The 22,283-nt window shown below is 28.3% G+C and overlaps 1 protein-coding gene across 4 annotated transcripts; it reads right to left on the minus strand.

Moving 5' to 3' along the window:
- Positions 1 to 4,589: 4,589 nt before the first annotated feature.
- LOC105641845 (uncharacterized protein At4g26450) lies at positions 4,590 to 10,808 on the minus strand. 4 transcript variants are annotated; one of them, XR_005177848.2, is made up of 5 exons: positions 7,582 to 10,808; positions 7,134 to 7,320; positions 6,619 to 6,697; positions 5,427 to 5,520; positions 4,590 to 4,804 (listed from the first exon to the last, which is right to left on the minus strand). XR_005177848.2 is itself a non-coding variant. In XM_012226460.4 (5 exons), the coding sequence occupies exons 1-4, from the start codon at positions 9,462 to 9,464 to the stop codon at positions 5,465 to 5,467; spliced, it is 2,181 nt and encodes a 726-aa protein (XP_012081850.1). In that variant the 5' UTR covers positions 9,465 to 10,808; the 3' UTR covers positions 4,590 to 4,804; positions 5,427 to 5,464. The 4 variants fall into 4 exon arrangements, 3 of the variants coding, with proteins under 3 accessions (XP_012081850.1, XP_012081849.1, XP_037494020.1); XM_012226460.4 differs by having other exon boundaries at positions 6,643 to 6,697; XM_012226459.3 differs by lacking the exon at positions 4,590 to 4,804 and having other exon boundaries at positions 5,126 to 5,520; positions 6,643 to 6,697.
- Positions 10,809 to 22,283: the final 11,475 nt, after the last annotated feature.

Here is a 22,283-nt window from a genome sequence, read left to right on the forward strand (position 1 = left end):
CTCCAAAAGTTTAAATTAAGTGTGAACCAATAAATATGGTCACATATAAAATTTTGAAAATGAAAAACTAATTTAAGAGTCTTGTTTAATAGTTTCTTTTAAAAATATAAAATTTAGAATATATATATATATATATATATATATATATATATATATAACAATGACCATATTTTTTGCATTCAATGATCACTTCATTCAACGTTTTGAGAAATTCAGCCAATTCCGTAAAGTCAGGTTTATACATCAATAAAATTGAATCGTTTAACTTCACCGCTCACCACAATCAAAGGTTTTAATATGTTGTAAACGTGAAAGTTTATATTAGTATCAATCTAGTACATACAGAATATTTCTTTTCTGCTTGAAGCTATATTGAAAATAGAAAGATTTCATATTAACATAAATTAATAAAGGCAAAATGATGCTTAAATAACGGTACATATTGAGATTTTAAAAAGAGAATAATCGCATCTTTAAAATCATGTGAAATAATTTTAAGCATATAACTCTTATCATGCACAATTTTGAAGATATCATTGCCGGGTAGGAACGATGACAAAAGCAAAAAGCTCTTCTTGGAAATGCATGATTCCAAGAGATATTGAATCCTATGAGAAGTGTGATGATTTATGCTTACCCATGAAAAGATAATTGGATTGTAAATGTAAGTAAAAATGTGTGAAATGCACTAACTGATGCCCTGTACAAAAGAAAGAAAAAAAAAAAAATTCAACATACAACAAATTAACAAAAGAACGAAAGCAAAGTAATAACCATATAGGTATACAATTAAAAACAAACTAACTGTATACTTTATGATCATCTTGTTTATTTAAGCCAATAATTAGAATTATATATAGATAAAGATATAGGTACAAAATTAAAAATTTTTAAAAGCCAAATTATCTTTAAAAAATTTTAAATTGTGAAAAAATGAAAACCAAATACCAAATAAAATAGAATAGTTTTTAAATTAGATTAGATTTCAAAATATATTGCTATTATGTAAATATTAATTTTAAAATTTAAAAAATACAATCATGCAATCAAAATGTAGAAAAATAAGGAAAAAAATCCAAAATTTTCAATTAAAAATTTTCAAAAGCCAAATTATTTTTAAAAAATTTTAAATTGTGGAAAATGAAAATCAAATATCAAATAAAATAAAATAATTTTAAATTAGATTGGATTTCAAAATATATAGTTATTATCTAAATATTAATTTTAAAATTAAAAAAATATTACTATCCAATCAAAACATAGAAAAATAAAGAAAAAAATCTAAAAATTTCTAAAAAGAAGATAAAATAGAATTCTCAAATATTAGAGTGCCAACTCACATTTTTTTTTTCTTTAGAATTATATATATATATATATATATATATAGATCGGAGTTTAAGTTTCCAATTGAGCATTTAATCATTAATTAATTCACCAATAAAAGGCCATTGAAATTTAAAAAATCATTTCATTGGAACTCTTAACTACAATAAATGTTGCTCAAGAATCAATAAATAATTTGGATTTCAAATCTAATTGCAAAATTCCTATATACAGTAAAAGATATTTATGACTTTACCTAACAACACTTAATTAATTGAAAATTGTGAAATATAAATACAACTAGTAAAAATTGAAAATACCCTTCGTGAGTTGGCACAAACTGTGCTAAATAGCATTACCGTTTTTTATATCTGTCATTTAAAGCTATTTCGCTCAAATTAAGGAGAGCAATAAATATATTAAATTTTATTCCCTTTGTCCCAAAATATAAGTCGTTTTAGTTTGTTATTTTGTTCAAAAATAAAAGTCATTTTGTATATTTCAAAAAGTAATAAATGATATTTTTTAATGTTGCCCTTGTTTATATTAAATATAATAAATACTTCACAAGGAACTATTGGTTTTGAAATAAAAGATAATTTGGTCAAATTACTCTTGAATTTATTATAATCTAAGAGAATTTATTGCTTTCTTAATCTTTATGTAAAAATCTTAAATAACTTATATTTTGAGACGGAGAGAATAATATTTATATATATATATATATATCAAAAAGACGATATTATCATTCTTGGAAAGATAATAATTCATATGGTTTAAGTAAATTTAAGATAGAATTTAAGTTTAATATGGATTATTAATATTACTAGTGCTAAAAAGGTAAATTCAAAAAATAAAATACTCCATCAATTCCATTTTGATAATTAGATTCGATCTTTTCACAAGGATTAAGAAAATAATTAAAATATATTGATTTTTTAAAATTATATGATAAAATATCTAAATTGCGCTTTTTAAAATTAAAAACTCACTAATTTTGTCATAAAACGCGTAATAAATAAGGAATAAAATTGAAAAAAAATAATATACCTTCAAAATTTTAAATGAGTACTTAAAATAAAATAAGGTAAATTGATGGTTTGTTATTATTAAAGTAGAGCGAGAAGAAGCTTTGATAAAACATTGGAATCATGAAATATTAAAACAGCACCTGTTTGAAAAAAAAATAAAAAATAAAAAACAGAGGAAGAACATGCCATTAATTAATTTACTAGGCCAATCCTAAGCAAGGGCCCAAAAAGATTCAAATTTCAACGTGTAGTGAGGGGCAAAAGTGGAAACGTTACATCTATAAATGGGAGCTTTTAAAGGCAATAATTTTGTTGTCACAATCTTGAAAATGAAAATTGTGAATCATATTTTCTAGACCAAATTTTGATTTGACTATTAATCAATAAATCAAATTAAAATATCTAAACTGCCATTATATACATATTAATTCATATATTCAAACTTTTGCTATACTCTATTTATATATGCTATGTTGGGGTGTCATAAAATGCCAAAAAAAAAACCCATTCAAAGTTATGGTATTTAATGAACTTATTGTTTCATCAACCCTAACCCTATGTATGTACTTAAAATTAATTATTATTATTATTATTTACCATCAATATAGTTGGCTGTTAGCTATTGTAATTTTATGGGGGGTAGCTGTTGATTTTTGCCGTTGTAATAGCTTCTTCTTCTATCAATATTATCCCTCCTTTCTGATTTTCTCGCTTGATGTATAAAAAGAAATAAAATCTATTAATTATGGGTTTTCCAAATAAATTTCAGAGAAATAAAATCTATTTATAATTTGATGTATTAGAAGAAAAGAAAGATTAATTAATACTCCGTTTGTTTCCGTAAAATAACTTGCTGAAAAATATTTTCATGGAAAACATTTTCCTTAGAAAATATTTTTCAAATAATTTATTTTCAATTGTTTGGATATAATATTGAAAATTAGTTAAAAATATTAAAGTGTTTATCTCATCAGACCATGAAAAATATTAAAAATAATAGAAATTTTATAATTTAAAATTTTTATTATTAAATATGAAAAGAGCAAAAATAAATTATGCGAGTTTGTACATGCCATTAAAATTTTATAATTTACATATTATTAAATGTAAAATTATGAAAGCCACTGGTGGTAGCTGCCAGTTGTAAATGATGACTAATGTGGTGAATATAATAATTAAGAAATTAAAAAATATGAATTAATAAGGTTTACTAATGTCCGAAAAATGTTTTCCTCTCTCTTGAAAATAGAAAGTTGTTTTCTTTAAAAAATATTTTAATTTTTCTTTGACAAGAAAAATAATTTCCATTGATTTATTTTTCTGAACGCTCTAAATAATAAAAAATTGTGAAAAGTATTTATCAGTGAGATATTTTATGAAAATAAATGAATGCCTAACAATGAACATTTTCAGCTGAGGGTTTGGTTAACGTAAGCATGCAGTTTTTGTGTAAGGAAATTAGAATGATGGATAAAGACATGTAACGGTGCCAACTTCCCCTTACCTCAATCCAACGCCACATAACAACTTGTCATCTCCAAATTTGATAATCTATTCTTAAAAAATTCATTTTCCGAAAGCATAATTACACAGAAATTACTTTCCAGATTGAATGTAACGAGATCAGATACGATTGAAAAAAAAAAAAAAAAAATCAATTGAAAAATTGAAAATTGATCGACTGACTTTTACCTAATATTTGTATGAGAAACCTACCGACAAAGCGAAGAAGAACACGAAAAGATGTGTTGTGTTGGGTTTCTTTTCTGTCAAATATCATGTCATTCAGACAAGAACTTAGTGGTACAGTAGGCTTTGGTTAGAGAAATTTTTTGTTTAGGCAGGATGGGATATATAATAATATGAGGACCTACCATCATGTATGGTCATATTTTGTACTAGGTACATATATAAATTCATATTCTTTTTTTTTTTTATCCCAAAATATATTATTATTTTTTAAAATTTATTATTTAAATGTAAATTTATATTCTCAAACGGTGGATTGCATGACGACTATGAAAAAATTGAGCTACTCGAAGAATTCAGTTCTATAAAAGCTCACTCAAAATTTGTTTTTTCAAACTCAATTACTAAAAGATGAGCTGAGTTTGAACTAAACAGCATTCAAATTATCTAAGCTCCTAACCCATTCGTTCACTCGCATATAGTTTAATTTTATATATTACAGTTTTATGCATCAATACATTTTTTAGAAAATTATTTCCTAAAAAATTAATAATACAATAATTAAGAATTACACATTTACCATAAAAATTACAGAATATATGTTCAATTTTTAAATAAATTTTGGAAATTATTAAATTCATAACATCATTTGATTTAAAAAAAAAAAATTCATTTAGGCTGGCCCGCTCGCAAACTTTATATGAGCCCGATGATACTCCTTGTTAATGAGGAATGAGTTGCAGCACAAAGATGTAGTAACACTACAAAATGTCAATCAAAAAACATATTCAACAAAAAACCTGACATCTCTAATCCAATAACAAGCAACATTACCACAAAAAAGTTGCAGCATGTAGAGGTGATAGAAAATGCTCAGCCAAGCAAGCTAAAATCAGAATAGAACGGAAGTTGTTCGAAATTTAAAATTACAAATTTCATTTGAAAAGATCCATGCATTCTGGTTTGCGGTTAATATTGCGGTTAATGATAAAAAAGGTGTCAACTTTTGCAACATTTAACAAGTCCGAAGCCCAAAAGTAACTTATACTGCAGAAATCAAATTCAAACGAACAAGTCCGGAGTGAAAAGCATATCTATGATGTATTTCAATAGTTTTGAAAGCCCTGGTTAGAGAGCAGAAAAATACAACCGGATTTCCAAACCACCTCTAATCAATATGATAAACATTTTTTCATACATTGAATGAGTGCAGCAGCTAAATAAAAGAAAAGCATACACCATACCTAGGATTCCTAGAACTAGAAGCTTGAGATTTACTGGCATTCTTTATAAACAACATTAGAATTATAGCAAAGCAGGGGTTGCATTTGGATTCAGCTAGTCAATGTAACAAAAGAACCCAAAGACTTATAGTAAGCATACCAACTAATATACACTCGCTGATTGGAAGAATTGCCAGATCAAAAGGGCTTCCCATATTCCTGTGGTGTTTGCTGCTCCCAGGCTGGTATAAAGCCTATAAGAAAAATAGCAAATAGTTAATAAGACAAGAAAGATGAAGAATCATAAAAAGTGCTGCAAAAACTTAAACTTATAAGAACATAAGCTTTTTATTGGCTCAAATAAAAAGGGGTACCATGCAATCTTAACTGAATAAATTGCAAATAACCACAGACTTTGCCTGATAAAAAAAACTGGAAATTAGCCTAAGGAGTTTCCATAGATTAAAGTTAACAGCTACATGTCTTTTTTTAATAGAAAAAGAAATTTGTATTAGTAAACAGAAAAAAGAAAAAAAATTCAAACTATGGATAAGACTTCATAGAGAGAAAAGGGAACTTCTAATGTTGCGCAAATGCTAAAGAACACCTGTACTGAAACCTTCAGAACAACATGAAGATATAAACTCATCTCCTTTTCACTGTGCTATCTCCAAAAGTAAAAGAAATTTGGAGAGATACGATAATAAGATGATAACTTTTACACTTAAATATTTTTAATAAATCACCCTAGAATACTTTTACAACTTCAGTTAGAGCACTGGCCCTCATTGAGCATAAAGCCAATTTGCCCCCAATATAGGCTCCCAAGTGACGTGGACAATGGACCAACTTACCTGCAATCTTTGGCATAGATTATTTTTCAATAAAAGACTGGACACCACCAACCCACCCATCTTTTATTGATCTATTTGCTACAAAACCAGACCTTGAATACTCAACTCAACTAAGCTTTACTTACATACTAGCTGGGGTCAGCTATATAGATTTCATTTGGATATTTAATACCCCCATCCGCTATTAAATATGTTTCCCAGAAAAGCCTTGAATAAAAACCTTATACCTTCATTTGAATCTCAGAAAGAACAAATAAAAGAAAAAAGCAGTTCATTTCATTTTCCATGTGCTCTTGAAAGTCCAAAGGAAACTCCAGTTACCAATACGAATTACTCATTAATGGATCCATAAAAACATTTTATTAGCACCAAACATGTACATATGCACACATACCATCATCAAATACTCACTGGATGCATGCAGTCCATTAACATCCTACTTAAACAGCACATTAGACAGGTCTACCCCATGCACTCTAGATTTATATGAAAACAAACCATGAAATTAAAAATCTGGCATACTTAATGGTATTTCTCCCAGAGACATGTAAATTGAGTCATCGTCGCCAAGAGTCCCCTGAAACCAGGATAGGAAAAAATGTCACTCGTGAATTACACAAGTAAAATGAATCTATCTGGTTCTCAACAACCAAAACAAATATGAATACAGAAACAAGTGCACTACATTACTATATCTGTGCATTATATTAAGTGCTATATCAGTACATTATGATAAATGATAGCATGCTTGGAATATCCATTTTATGACAAAATTGCAGGAAATTGGAACCATCTCAGCATCAAGTACACATGAGATGAAAAATGAATATACTCGCAGGGTTAATTAAGAGAAACAAAAATTAATTTTGTCTCACACGACAAAGATTACTATAACCATCTAGAGACAAGTGGTAATTTTATTAGAAATATCTAAAACTTAAATCCTGAAATTAGGCTCAGAGACTTGTGGAATTACATCAGAACAAAAAAACATTACATCATTTCAAAGGTACCTCTCCATTATGAAGACCCATCTCATTCTGCAGTGGATTAATATCCTCTGATACGGAAGCACAATTTGAAAAAGTAGTAAGGAACTCAGAAATTGTAAGACTATCATAGCTGTCAGGAACATCAGCAATATCTTCAGCATTCTGAGCATTATTTGGAAACCCTTCTGTGCCAGTAAATGGTATTTCCCTGAAAAATTTCAACAACTTAAGAACAAGAAGAGAAGCAAAATTTAAGGAAAATAGCACCTGAATCGTTTTTAGTGAGAAACTGGAGCAATATTAGATGAGAATATATTGCCACCATTCATGTGCATTAAAAGCATGTATAATGAATAGTACAATTACATAAGCTACTGATATAGAATGTATATGATGTTTTCCATTTTTCTTTTGATAAATTGAGAACCGTGTAGAATTAAAAGAAAGCACAATGGTAAAAGAAACATACTTTCTCTGTGAATTATCAAAAGCATTATCTTCTTCATTCTCCAAATCAATAACTTCAATATTTTTGCCATTTTCTGTGGATCTAGGATATTCACCAGAAAGGTTGGAATTACTCATTGACAAGTCAACGTCAATCTGTTCTGCTTCCTTTTTCTTTGCTGCGATAGAGCGGTACACAAGAACTGGATCATTACAATGATTATCATTTATATCAGAAGCTTCCATTAGGTTAAGGTCACAGATCTTGAATGAACTTGGAAAAAGCTGCTTCTCTTGTGAATAATCAACGCATGCTTCACCACCAGGCTTTGCAACTTGATGACTATTTACCAAGCTGGCTTGTGTATCGGCCACAATCGCATGCTGATCAGATGAAGTCCTCCCGTCTTGTAAACTATCTTGATTTTGAATTAAATTAGAAAGATGAAGATGGTCACCAGCTATACCAACCAACGACGGAAGCCATTCTCTAGGTTTCTTGGTTGCTTCATTCACACTATTATCTTCTGCAGTTCGTTTCTCACCTCTCTCTTTAACCGAGGTGGACCTTCCAAAACCTGGAACCCCCTGACTTGGTTCCTGCTCAGTATTATGCATAAAAGCTCTATCTGGAAATGACTGAGACCTCATGCATTTACCATGGTCAGAACCATATGCAGGGTCTAATTCTCCTGCATCCTCAGCAGACTGTGCAGGCACTGCTTTTGATATTTCAGGATCAGAGTATTTTGGATCATGAGTTGTATTTGGTAGCACATCAGCTGCAGAAAAATCAAGACTGCCATATTCAATTGAGACTTCAGATCCTTTGGAAGGCACGATACCAGATGTGTTTTCCTCTTCCTTCTTCAGAACTTGGTCAATCTTGGGCCCCCTGTATGTCAATGCAGAGCGTGTTTTTGTTGGGATCTTGGCAAATTTGCAAAATGTTAGTAAATCAGATCCACGTTTGCCAGAGAGATCACCCTCCACTGCAGAGTGCTCAATGGTTGAGCCGTCAGGAACAATCTGTTTCTCAGTTTCTTGATCATCATTGGAGTCCTTTGTCTCCTCAATCCCCACATTCAAGTTTGTCAAACCATCAGATGCCTTGATAGGTTCCCCATCAGTCTTATCTTTAACACTAAAAGAACTTGGCTTAGAACCCATTTCATCTGAATTATTAAACTCCGCTCCTGATTCCATATCAGTTGCTTCCTCACTTTCTGGTGCAGACCCACTCTGAACAGACTTCTGCATCCCATCTCCAACATCTCCGCCAACTTGCCGCTCTTCATAATGTCCAGAAACAGCATCATCACCTCCCTCCATATCAGGAGATACTCTATTTGTATCTGACATACACCCACTCCTCCCATACTCTCTTTCTGAGCTATAACTCCGATTGTAATACTCTCCTCTCCTCCTTCCTCTTACATGATTCTTCAAACTGAAGTCATCAGAATACTTTCTCCTACCTGCTCCTTCATCAGAAGAACCACTTCCTACACGGGCATGAGCAGATGTTCGGCCTTCCTGTGTAAGGTCCTCTTGTAACCTAAGATCCTGATAATCACTAACTTGCTTCTTCAAACTACCATTCTGCCACTTACCAGAAAGTGCACTCTGAGGTAACAATCCCTTGGAAACTAAATACTCAGCTGCAAGTCTACCAGCTTCCATCAAAATGTCTCCTTTGCGTGGTGGTGGCTGAGATGGTTGCTGAAATGATTTATGCTGGCCCTGGCCACGGCCAAAACCACGATTATTGAAGCTTCTGTATTCAGAATTGTAAAAGCCACGACCTCTGGCTGAATTTTCAGGGGATATCCTTGAGGTGCCCAAGCCCATCCCCATCGAATTAGACCTGAACCCATTTCCAGGACTTCGATGCCTCGCATGCATCTTTCTATTCCTGTTTGTTCTCAAAGACTAGTAGATGCAAGAATACAACAACAAACAATTGAAGCCAAGTAGAGCGAGTAAAAGTAGCAGATGCCTTTAGCTGCCCAAAATCCAGAACCAGCAATACATAGAATTAAAAAGTTGTAATCCTCAAACTAAGCAAGTAATGTCTTAAATTAGTTACCCACAAAACTAATCTGGTTTTCTAAACTGTTTCAGACAAGGAAATTAACCCACAATAAACTGTTGAGCCTATACGGTAGCTACAGGTGCTTAACAATCAAAATAGGTAACAATCTGATTCTTTAATACTTTTAAGGTCAAAAAAATCAAACAGTCAAATCAACCAAATCCAAGATTGAAAAACCAAGAAATGAGATATACAGAATCAAAGGGGATCTTGGCTCCAAATACAGTAAAATCTGACCTTTCCTTTGTTTCTGTTATAGGGTCCTTAGCTGAGGCAGTGTCTATTTGTTTTTTTTTTTGGGAGAAAGAAAGAAGATCCAGCTCTGGTCTTTTAGGGTTTGAGCGATCCAGAAAGCCAGATTTATGGCAACCCCTCAACCTCAATCTCAAGACCTCATAAACTTCTGCATAATCTACACCATTCCAACAACCCCCGTAAAAAAACCCTAAATTTTCCAATTGAAAAGTATTTAAAAGTATTTATAATCTTCCACAATAAAGTCAATAGCTTTGTGTCAAAAAATTCTTGCAGCAATCAGAAAGTTTGATGCTTTATACAGCAAGAACATAAATACAACACCCGTTACAGTCAGCTTACATACCTTTGGCTTTGCACTAATAAAATGACTCGTGGCTTCTTTGAAACAGGGAAAATATAATACATACCGGTAAACTGTAAATTCCTGTTCCACAAAACCACTCGCTTTTTTTTCGTGTAAAATAATAGAAGCAAGAGCAAAACTAAACCCTAACTGCATGAACCGAAGTTACCCAACTAACACCAGAACATCGGATCCACCTCTACAAATTGAACAATCCCAGGTCCCAGCCGTTAATTCTGATATTCCTCTTCCATTCACAATACTCTCCTTCCACTCCATTTCTGCAATTCTCTCTCTTTGTTTTAACTTATGCCCATTTCGCAATATAACCTAATATCCAAAAAAATGACAAACTTGAGCTCTCAGTGAAATTTCTAACTGGAAATATGACCGTTGCCGCCAGCGGATAAGGGTTATTCTATTTTCCGGCCAAATAAGGCCACTCGATCGCCTGTAATCACTGATCACCAATCAGTGACCGGTGTTTGGTCTCAGAGTTCTTTTATGTATCGATATTTTAGTGTCTGAGTCTGCTGTTTGTAATGAAAACACAGGAAGAAGAGGCTTAAGCTTTGTGAAAGGAAAATGGATCTCGAAATGTAAAATATTGCGATATTGCCACTATAGGTTGCCCGTTTCTATGTGACGATTTTGGAGCCACGTATCATTTTAGTAGGCGAAAGTTATTCAGTTTCTGCCACGGAAGCTCATTTCTGCTTGATCCACCGAATAGAATCCAATCCATCCATTTATAAATAGATATAAATATTTATTAATCCGATCTAATGTAATTCAAATTCGATACAATTAATTTTTTTCTCTTACTCGTATAAAAATATGCCTTTTCTAGTGATCTTCTTATATTAAATGGATATGATACGGAATTCAGTTCCATCATTCCATTTTTCAATTCAATTCTGTTCAATCATTCGATTTTTCAGTTCAATTTTAGTGATTTTGATATAATTACAGTACGGTTCCTTATAAGAATCGAAACCATAACTTAAATAATAAATTTCATTCGGTTTGATACAATTCGGCTCTTATTATCTCATTCCTTTTTAAATTTCGATTCGATTCTTTTTTATTTCGGTTCAGTTCAATATGATTTCTCAATTCGGTTTGATCCAAAAACCATTTACAGCTAGTTTATAGTTACATAAAAAATGTACACTTTTTTCTAACTATTTAATTTAATAATGGTTAAAATATTTGTTTCTTTTTTATTTTACTCTCCTGTTACTATGAACCGTCTAATCTGATATTTGCCCTTTCCGTGCAAGTGCGTTTAGTAAAAATCAAACTTGAAAGCTATTTCTATATGTTCAGTCTACATTGTCAATTGAGGCACAATCCATAAGTATTTTTATAATTAAAAAAAAAAGAAAGAAAAAAGAGAAGCATTTTCCTACCGATATTCTTCCAAAAGCAACAGCTAACATTAAAGAATTATAATACAAACTTGGCCAAGTCCAATCGTCTACTCTACTTACCGCTGCCGAGCTATCCCAACCATTTTTCCTCGGTCTTACTTTTTTTTTTTTATATAGAAAATTGTCTTATTTTTCTAATGATTTATTCTTAAAAAAAATTAAGAAATTATATATATTATAAAAACTTCATTTGATATAATGAAGAAATTTAAAAGTAATCAAATCAAGACTTATAAAGACTATGGAGTCGAATAGTGATCATGAATAGCCATCAAGTAAAACAAGCGATGGCCTGTGGTACAAATATGATGCTCTGTCAACTCGATCAGGTATTTCAAATTAAGATTTTGTTTTTTTATTTTTTATATAAATGGTTTATTATTAGGGTTTCTATATAAAAATAGAGAAATATATTAATCTGTATCACATATCTGTATGTAGTTTCCAATTAATGAAATTATAGTTTGATTTTTTTCAAAAAAAAAAACTTTGAAATTTGGCTATAATTTTAAAAAATTTTGGATATAAAAATTGAAAATATTATTTTATTAATCATAAAATATTAACTTTTATCTATTTTCTCTTTATTTTTCTTTGTTATATCTACATATATATGTAATATGCTTTTAATATATAAATCATGTATTTATTTTTTTTTTATAAAGACAATGGTATTGGATATTTTAGTATGATATTAGCATTATGTCCTATATTTATGTTCATGCTTTATGTTCGTTCTACCTAACAAATGCCTATACGGACAAAAATAAAGTTAGTTCAGCCACGTATCATGAAAGTAACACCCTTAAATGTCTAAAATACCCAGAACTTGATGATTTGTTACAATTACATCCAGTGTCAAATCCCCTTAAAATATTTAAGGGGGTAAAATTATTTGGAGGATCATGTTGTGAAATTAAATAAAAAAAACACAAATGTGAGTACTATTTATAAGAAAATTAAAAAAAAAATTGGGTCTGCTTTTGATCTTTGTGACACATATGCGTCAATTTAAAAATCTATATCTATATGTATATAAAATCTGAAACAAAAAAATATGACTTGACACTCTCTTAGATTAGTATTTCCATTTATCTTTTTTTATAAATTTTCTTATTTATTGATATTTTTAATCACTCCTTGATTTTCTTTTATTTTTTTATAAATTTTCTTCTTTTTTAATAACTAATAAAGAGTTTTAAATTTTAATTATATGTATCCATAATCTGATTCAAAAAGACCATATATATCCATAATCCCATTAAAATCTCATTTTCCCATTAAAATCTCTTTTTTCCCTTAAAATTTCTTTTTTATCTCCACTCTCTCTCTCTCTCTCTCTCTCTCTCATACATTCTTTATTCAAATCATACATTGTCTCTTTACGTTCTTTGCTTATTAGTTTGCAATTCTTATATATTTAAGTTCTTTATTGTCATACGTTCTTTGCCTATTAATTTATAATTTCATTTCATATTTATGTTCTTTACTGTAGTTCTTTTGCAATACTTTTTTTTTTTTTTGGTGTATAAATAAAAGTTACAAACAAATCTGCTCATGCGTAATTCCTAAAACTACTTAATTATAGTTTTGACATAATTAATAACATCTAAGACAATAAATTATTTCATATTATAAGATAACAAATAATTTGGTCTAAAAACTCTGTAATTATTAGTAATTTTTTGAATTAATTTTGTTGTTATTAAAAAACCATATATTTAAATTTTTTATCATTTAGAATTTATAAAATAATTTATTAGAATTTTCATTTAGATAGTATGAATTTAAATTTGAATTTTATATAATGTATTAATAAATTCATAAATTATAGTTAAAAAAAACTAATAAGAATAAAACCCAATTGTTTTTTTAAAAAATATTAATAAGCACAAGAGTTTCTAAAAATTCTCTTTTAAAATTTATTTACCTTCTAAAATTAAGTCTTCAAAATTTTTAAATTTTTAAATAATATATAATTATAACTTTCTTTGGTATAAAACTTTCTATTTTTTAATCTATGTAAATTATATATGTTAAAATTAAACTAAAATATTTCTTATTTGGAATTAATTGATATAAATATAAAGATTTTTTTATTTTTTATGTTTTATAGAAATAATATTTAATAATAATTATGTTATATTTTACTGTTAAGTAATTAAATTAAAATAATATTTATCTATATATTATCCATATTATATTATTTGAATCTTAAACTTTATCTATATACTTATTTATGACGAGATACAATGTCTAAATTGTTTGAATTATTTTAAACTTTCAACCTAGATAATTAAATTATATTACTAATTAAATTAAATTAATATTTATCTATGATAAGATACAATGATTAAATTGTTTGAATTATAAACTTTATTAGAAACCTAGATAATTAAATTATATTTTACTAATTAAATTTAAAATAATATTTTTTATATATTATCCATATTGAATTATTTGAATCGTAAAATTTTTATCTATATAGAATTATTTATGATAAGATAAAATGTTTAAATTGTTTGAATTATAAACTTTAACTGAAACCTAAATATTCTAATTGAATTTTAATTATTTAAAATAAGTTAATTGCATTATAATTTCTATTACACGATAATTTAATAAATAGCCCGTCGAAAAATATATATTTTAATAAAATACTAAACACGATTTATAAAATAAAATAACAACATGCTTTAAAAAAAATGATAATAATAAAATAACTTAAAGGAAACATTAATTTTTTATTTTTATTTATAAATTATAAACTATCAGAGCAATCCGTACACAACACAGCCTTCCCAAGTTTGATAGTAATTTTGCATCGTAAAGCCAGATGAGGATTAGGGTTATTAACAACAAAAAATTGTAAATAATAACTCTAGAATTTAATGTCAGTCTAATTTCTATTTTTGCCCTTCTCTTCTCCCTCTCTCTCTCTCTCTCCCTCCTACCTTTTATGCGGTCAGCAATTGTTTTGCTTTTATAAATGCTTTATCCTACTATTATTTAAAAAATAATTAATGTGATTACTTGAAGAATTTAAAAAAGTAATCAAAATAAAATTTAAACTAAAGAAATCAATCAATGAAGAAAAAATTTAAGTGATAAAAACTATTAGAGAATTTGACTTTACTTAATGTTATTTAATTTATTTCAATAATTTGATAATTTATTTAATTGTTTATGATAGAATAAATAACCATAAATTCAATAATAATATTTTTCAAGAATTTATTAAGTATTTTAACTCAATTTAATTACTTATTTCTCAATGATTATAATCAAATCCAAGTTAAATCATTAATATCAACTGTTACTTAACAAAAAATTCTCATGAGTCATATCCTAGTTTACATTAAGTTATTATTCTCACGACATTTATTTTTTTTTCTTAAACATTCTTTCGATGATAATTATTGAAATAAATCAATTTAATTGAGAAATTCAGTTTGGAAGTATTAAGTACAATAATAAATTTTGATCACGAACAAAAAAAAAATTAATATTATAAATTAAAGTCAAATTTAAGTTACATCAAATCTTCAGTAATAAAAAATTAGTTCATCATTATAGAGAGATCAAACTCGAACAAATTTGTCATCATTTTCAAAGAAATGATGGAAATAAATATAAAGAAAGCTTAAGAATAAAAATTATTAGGAAAATAATTAGAAAAATCATATATCTAGGTCTAGGTCTCTTATGATACAACTTCTTTTATATAGATTTCATATATCTAGGTTTCTTTTTGTAAATAATTAGAAAAATACCTGACTTGTTGAGGAACAATTCTGATCTCATAAGAAAAAAAAAAAAAAAAATCTTGGTCTTCTTCCTAAGTAAAACTATCACGTGTCTAAATAATATAATAACTCAAATATGATAAATAATCAGTCATTCCATTTTCATTTTGTGCATATATGGCAAATTTCTCAAATTCATATAAAAATTTTTCAAAACGAGCTCAAGATTATTAAGGAAGCAAAATATTAAAATTAAATAAATAAATAAATAAAACTATTAAAATTAATAAAATCTAATAAAAATTTTAAGAAAAACTATATTAAAATAGCTACAAAAATAAACCTATCAAGCAATATCATGAAAATTTTGGGTGTATGTGGGAGCCTATTGGCTCGAGTTAATACTTGGATAAAATAAGTTTTTTTCTAGACATTATAAGTTAATAAAATTTAATCTTTTTGCTGATCAAAAAATTTAATAAATAAAATAGGTAATAAGGAAAACTAAAATTTTTAATTCTCAATTTTTGCATATTTAGCAAATTCCTAATCAAATTCCAACAAAACCCTTCTAAAGTAAGCTCAAACTTGACAAGGAAGAAAATATTAGAATTAAAAAAACATAAATAAAATCACTAAAATCTAATAAAATTCTTAAAAAAACTATATTAAAATATCTATAAACGGAATGTCATAAGATTTTTTTTTATATAAAATACAAAAATGAACTTACCTATTTTGCCAAATTTAAACTATAAATGTTGCAAAATTAATGGGAGCGTTTATCCATCATGTATGAATGGGAGATGCTAAAAATGGACCTAGGTCATCCATGATGGTTAATCCCTCCCTTGTCTTTTACTCCCTCCGCTCCTTAATAATTGTCCATTTTGCCAAAAAAATTTTTGCAATTTAAGTGTCCATTTATGAAATCGAAGTAACGTTATATTTTTATTTCCGAAATATACCCTTTTAATTTAATTGAGTAATAAATTGAATTTACCATTACTAGAAGGGCATCTTAGTAATGTGTTAACTATATTAATAGCTTCTAATCATTTCCTTAATTCTAGTGTTTTTGACAAAATAGACACGCATTAAGAAACGAACCCAGAGAGTATATTAAAAAACCAGAAAAAGAGAGAGTTGATATGACTTATATCCATATCCTCCTCCATGCAGGGAAGAGTGAGAGTTGTATATTTCTTGCATTTACTTTACATTCGTAGGTTGATATTAGTCCATTCACTGGTTGACACGTTTTGGTTTGGTTTGGTTCAGTCAGATATTTAGGAGAGGTTTGATTAATCGGTTCAAAACAAGAGAGATTTAATTAATCGGTTCATTCAGGTATTCATCTATTGGACTTAAAACCGTACTGATAAATGGTAAAAACCGATAAAAATAAATCAAATCAACTGGTTTGATTCAATTCATATACAATTTCAATTCAATTTATTATAAAAACATTCAGTTTATATTTTATGGTTCAATTTAATTTGAATCGAACCGACCATTTGCTCACCGGAGCTATATCCATGCATGAAAGGGTGAGGATAATTAACCATTTCACTTCTCTATAATCCCACTGTATCTTTCTCGTGTTTACTTTCCATTGGTTGGTTGATGTTAGATCATTGACGTAGAACACAAATTATATGTGTTTTCTTACATATAATTTTCTAAAAACATATAGTTTTCTTACATTAATAACTGTTCCACAAATTATCTGTGCATATTTTTTTTTTTTTTTAAAAAGGTGCATATGACTTTCTTACATTAATAACTGTAACAATTAAATACTCCCTCCTTTTAAAATATAAGTCATCTTAGAGTGACAGTTTTATCCAAAATATACGTCATTTTGAGTATTTTAAAAGGTAATAAATCATCTTTTTTTCCAAATTTATCCTTTTGTTTAGTAAATAAAATATAATAATGCGAGATATAAATAATAATATGGGATAAAGAATAGTTTGGTCAAATTAGTCTTATTTTTGTTATAATTTAAGGGAATTAATTATTTTTTAATGCTTGTGTAAAAACTTTAAATGACTTATATTTTGAGACGAAGGAAATATATAATAATCTTGAAAGGACTAAGTAATAATTATATCAGTTCAGTTACAATAATTTATTGTTCTCCATATATTTTAGATTAATACTTAAGAATCAAGAAGATACTTATAAATTATTTTAAATATCTATGATTATATATGTATATATAATAGTTACAAAATGTATAACAATGCATAGTCTAGTGGTAAGTGCACATATGACCTAACAATAAATCTAGAATCGAATCGCCTTCTCTCAATACTCAAAAAAAAAAAAAGTTAATACGACAAAATAAAAAAAAGTTTAAATGGCTTATGAAAACATAATTTAAATGTCAAAAAACACAAGTAATTAAAATAAAATGCTATTCCCAATCACAACTCTATATAACATAATATTAATAACTAAATAAACAAAATAATTACAAAAAATTAATAAATTATTTACTACATTACAGTTATATCTTTTTATAAATAATTTAATTACAATAATTTTTATGCTGATAAAAATTTTAGCTTATCTATATCTATCTATATCTATATAAATATGTAAAAACTCAATCAAATTTGCTTATGTGGCATGAAACTTAATTGATGATTTGGAATTTTAATATTTTTATTCAATTATCTAATTTGAAGAAATCAAATTACAAAATTTTTTATTATTTTATTCAATAATTAATAACCATATAATGAATTTATTTCATTAATAAAAAATTCTTTATTTCCTTTCTTTTGCAATAATTAATAATCCAAATAGAAGAATTTTTTATTAATAATAGAACACCAATTAGGTTTTTCAATAATTTATAACCATAATATTAATTTTTTATAATATTTTATTATTTTATAATTTAATTATCCTCTATTTTTTTAAAAAAAAATCTAAATTCTCTTTTGAGTACTATCTATATAAGTACTACATCTCTTAAATTTGTCATACAAATTCTTATTTTTTTTATATTCAACATATTTTTAGATAGTGATAAAAATTAATACATTGAGCAAAAGACACTCATGATTAATGATTTTTGAAATTTATTTCTTTTTTCATTCAGGTAATTTATAGTTCAAGTAATTGTTTTAATTTATAAAAATAATATTTATATTTATTATTTTTGTTTAGAGACTTTATTGTTTATAATTTATTATTATAGAATTTTTTTATCATTTTTAAATTTTATAGAAAAAATTAGATTAGCAGTTTTTGTTATTATAGTCAAAGAGTAAACAAAAGTGTATAAACAAATATTATTTTTTCTATCATATGAATTTGTTTATATTTTTCAAGCTAATTTAATTGGTATGAATTATTTCTAAGTAACGTGCACATCATGCAGACTGATGACTAGTTATATGAGAATTTCAAGAGAATAAAAATAGATTACAATGAATTTCAACAATGACATGGAATATAAATAATTTCAATATAAGAAAATGAAAAGTTTGAAATAATAAATACGACCCTAAATAAATATGAGCCGCATTTTGAAATAATGCATTGCTTTAAAAATATTCTAGACCTAGCTATACCATATATAAATGTGGAATAGAGAGAATAATAAAATTTTCGATATCACCCTTAATGAAATTTAGAATATTCTAAAATAGCTGTAGTCGTAACCAATTCAAAAATTACATTTTATACCAACAAGTGTTTGAATGTGTGGTTCGACACTTTTTTCCCTTATGTGAGGTCGAGGGTTTGATCCTCATGAATGAAGCAAATACCGCTGGGAGCATTTTATTCCTTCTTATGTTGACCTGATGCGAGTAGGATTTAATTTTAGTCCAGTGGGCTCGGGATAACTATGGTTAAGAGGAAAAAAAATACATTTTATTATTTGAATAAATAAATAAATAAATAAATAAATATATATATATATAAAATAAAAAGAAGTATACTCTTTTTTTTTTTTTATATGGTTGTATAAAAAATTGTGGATTTATTTGGAGAGGATATAATGTTTCTTTTATGTAATTTTTTTATTACTTAATTAACTTATTTATTTATTTTAAATTTGCAACTTAGAACAACAGATAAACAAAATGCTTGAATAAACTCATTACAACTGACTAACAACTTGAGCATGCCATGTATTGAAGTTTATCAATTTCAGGATAAATTGCTCCACTTGAACTTTTTAATCAAAAGACTGAAGGTTTTGGCTCTACGATAATCGCTTCACCAATTGTTGGAAAATAAACAGTGTAGAAACTAGAAATTCTAGAGAAATAACACAGCAAATAGAAATTGCTTTGAAATTGAAATACTGTATTAACAATGAATGGAATAACAAATGATAATTCTTGGATGATTCTAGAAAAAAAAATTACGATAAACATAAATGAAATTGAAATTGCTACTTGCTTGAGATTGTAGTTGAGTCTTTTTTTTTTTTTTTTTTCTTTTTTTTTTTTTGTGGAGTTGATTTGTTGGGCTTGATTGTTGGCATTGTTCTGTGCTTGAGTTTAGCTTTTATAGGTATTTGACTATTAACACTTTTATGCACATTACATTTCAACTGCTAAGATAACTGCTCAGGTAACTTCTCCCTATCGTGCGTGAGCAGTTACTTGATCTCTCTGTTAACCATCTCCTATTAACTCTCAATATATTTATTTACTTATTAATTAATTAATTAATTAATTAATTATAGGCCTCTAATATTTTAAAGGCCAACTAATTAATTAAGCCCAAATAAATCATAAAATCACAAGTCAAATCTATAACACAAGAATAATTAAAATATGGTGTACACAATTGTCCCCATGCATAGGCCATTCTCCATGTGTTTGAATCCATTTAAAACTCAAATAATTTAAAATTTATAAGAACTCAATCTTAACTCAACTACTAAATATTTTGAGATTTTATCAAATCTTTATCTATAATTTTTAAGCTAATTACAAAATTAAACAACAGTATTTATTACCTAAACAAAACAATATTTTACTTATCTCTTAATACTAATTAAACAAATAAAAAGTTTCTTCTTCTTTCTCTCCTTTTTTTTTTAGTGAAGCCAAGTTCATAGAACTTGCTCTTTCTTTTTTTAACATGCAACATCGATTTTTTTTCTTTTTTTTTTTATTGTGGGATCGACCTTTTATCCCACTATTTATTTATTATTTTTGCTCAGGTGACTTTTAAGGGGAAAAAGATCATCATCTCTCGATATTGACTCATTCTCAGGGAATTTAAGGACACCCTTGTTAATATGATCCCAAATAGTATTCCTAAAAGACAAACAATTATTAGTAGCATGACTCCAAGTATCATGATACTTACAGTAATCTCTTCCTTTCAATTCTTCATTAGTAGGAATCGTATGGTTGGCTGGAAGAGTAATGAATTTTTCCTTGAGCAGAAAATAAAAAATATCCTCAATTTTGAAAACATCAAAAGCATATTGAGGTTCAATTTCAGAGTTCACATGAAACGTCTTCTGAGAGCCCCCTTTTATAGGTACCTAAATACAGGGACAAATATAGGAATTAGAATTGACCAAATTAGCAACGACCACTTCTGATGAGTCTCTTGGAAGTAGGTATTCAAAGTTGATTTGTTCCTTTGTAACTCCTCTCTGAGTAGTTTCTCATATTCAGCCACCTTTGCAACAACTCGTACTGAACTCCATTCCCTGAAACTTCTTTCGCAACTTAAAGTCCAAGCTGCGCTGTGCCATCTTTATAAATTCTGCCTCTAGTAAGAATACTTTGCATATGTTTCTTAATCTCTTGAACCTGGCAATGAATGTATCTGCTGACTCACCACTTTAATCTCTTGGCTACACATACTTCAGGTTCAACTTTAAAGAACTTTGTATAAAATAGCCTCTCCATTTCTTGCCAAATACAAACAGAATTCCTGGGAAGTGTGGAATACCGAGTAAAGGCAGTACCTATAAGAGAATTTGGGAACAGTTTGAGCTTGTAATAAGGGAAGTTGTCCAGGTTTGCCAGGTCCCCACGCTGTGTGGTGAAGGACGCAATATGCTCTAGGGTAGACTGTCCATCCTCACTAGAAAGTAAAGTGAAGTCAAGAATTTTATACCCTCTGGGGTAAGGATTCTCCATATCAACAACTTCAGGATATGGTTTCTAAAATTTTGGGCAGCCAATTTGTCTGAGGCCAGGCCCATAAAGCTCTGCACAACATCCTTAAGGCTTCCATTATAACCTGAGGAGTAGGAGGAACAAAGTTACATGCAATTGGAGCAATTACTCTGGAACCATCATTGTCCCCCAAGCCAACTATCACCTAGGGTATCTGGTGTACGTACTGATACAATTTCTAAGTCATATAAACTCCTAGATAAGTTGTAGGATTTGTGTGACTATGGATATGGGGATGACCCTGAGTCCTGCCAGTGGGGCAATTAGATTGAAATGACAATGTTATCTGTTCCTCCCTCTTATATGGAGGTTGATACCTCTCCTCTAATTGGATATGACTTGCTTCAGTGCCACCCGAGGAACCTCGAGGTTGGTGCCCCCCCAAGCTCTTTGCTACTCTTAGAAGCAGAATCTACTTCTTCGTCCTTGCTCACCTGTCTCCCACTAGGTGATGAAAGGACAGGAGATCCAGGAGAAGAAAACTTCTCAAACAACAGTTTCATCATTTCCAAGAGAGTCGATGTCTGCTTCTCTAGGCCTTTCTTCAAGACTTCAACTACAAAGAAAGAATTAGTATCAGGAAAAGATACAGATACAGGAACCGGCTTATCATGCTCCTGGTTTTGTTCAATAACCAAGATACGTTCAATTTCTATGGGTTTGGGATTGGGAA

Source organism: Jatropha curcas, chromosome 5 (genome assembly GCF_041381405.1).
Source record: "Jatropha curcas cultivar XTBG-Jc1 chromosome 5, XTBG_Jcur_1.0, whole genome shotgun sequence".
NCBI classification, from domain to species: Eukaryota; Viridiplantae; Streptophyta; class Magnoliopsida; order Malpighiales; family Euphorbiaceae; genus Jatropha; species Jatropha curcas.

Excerpts from the sequence above, each read along its gene's own strand:
- LOC105641845 (XM_012226460.4), bottom strand. The coding sequence starts at position 9,464 with ATGCATGCGAGGCATCGAAGTCCTGGAAATGGGTTCAGGTCTAATTCG. Across the intron at positions 7,321-7,581 it reads TTTGATAATTCACAGAGAAA|GGAAATACCATTTACTGGCA; the intron begins GTATGTTTCTTT and ends GAAATTTTTCAG. Across the intron at positions 5,521-6,642 it reads TCTGGGAGAAATACCATTAA|GCTTTATACCAGCCTGGGAG; the intron begins GTATGCCAGATT and ends TTTTTCTTATAG.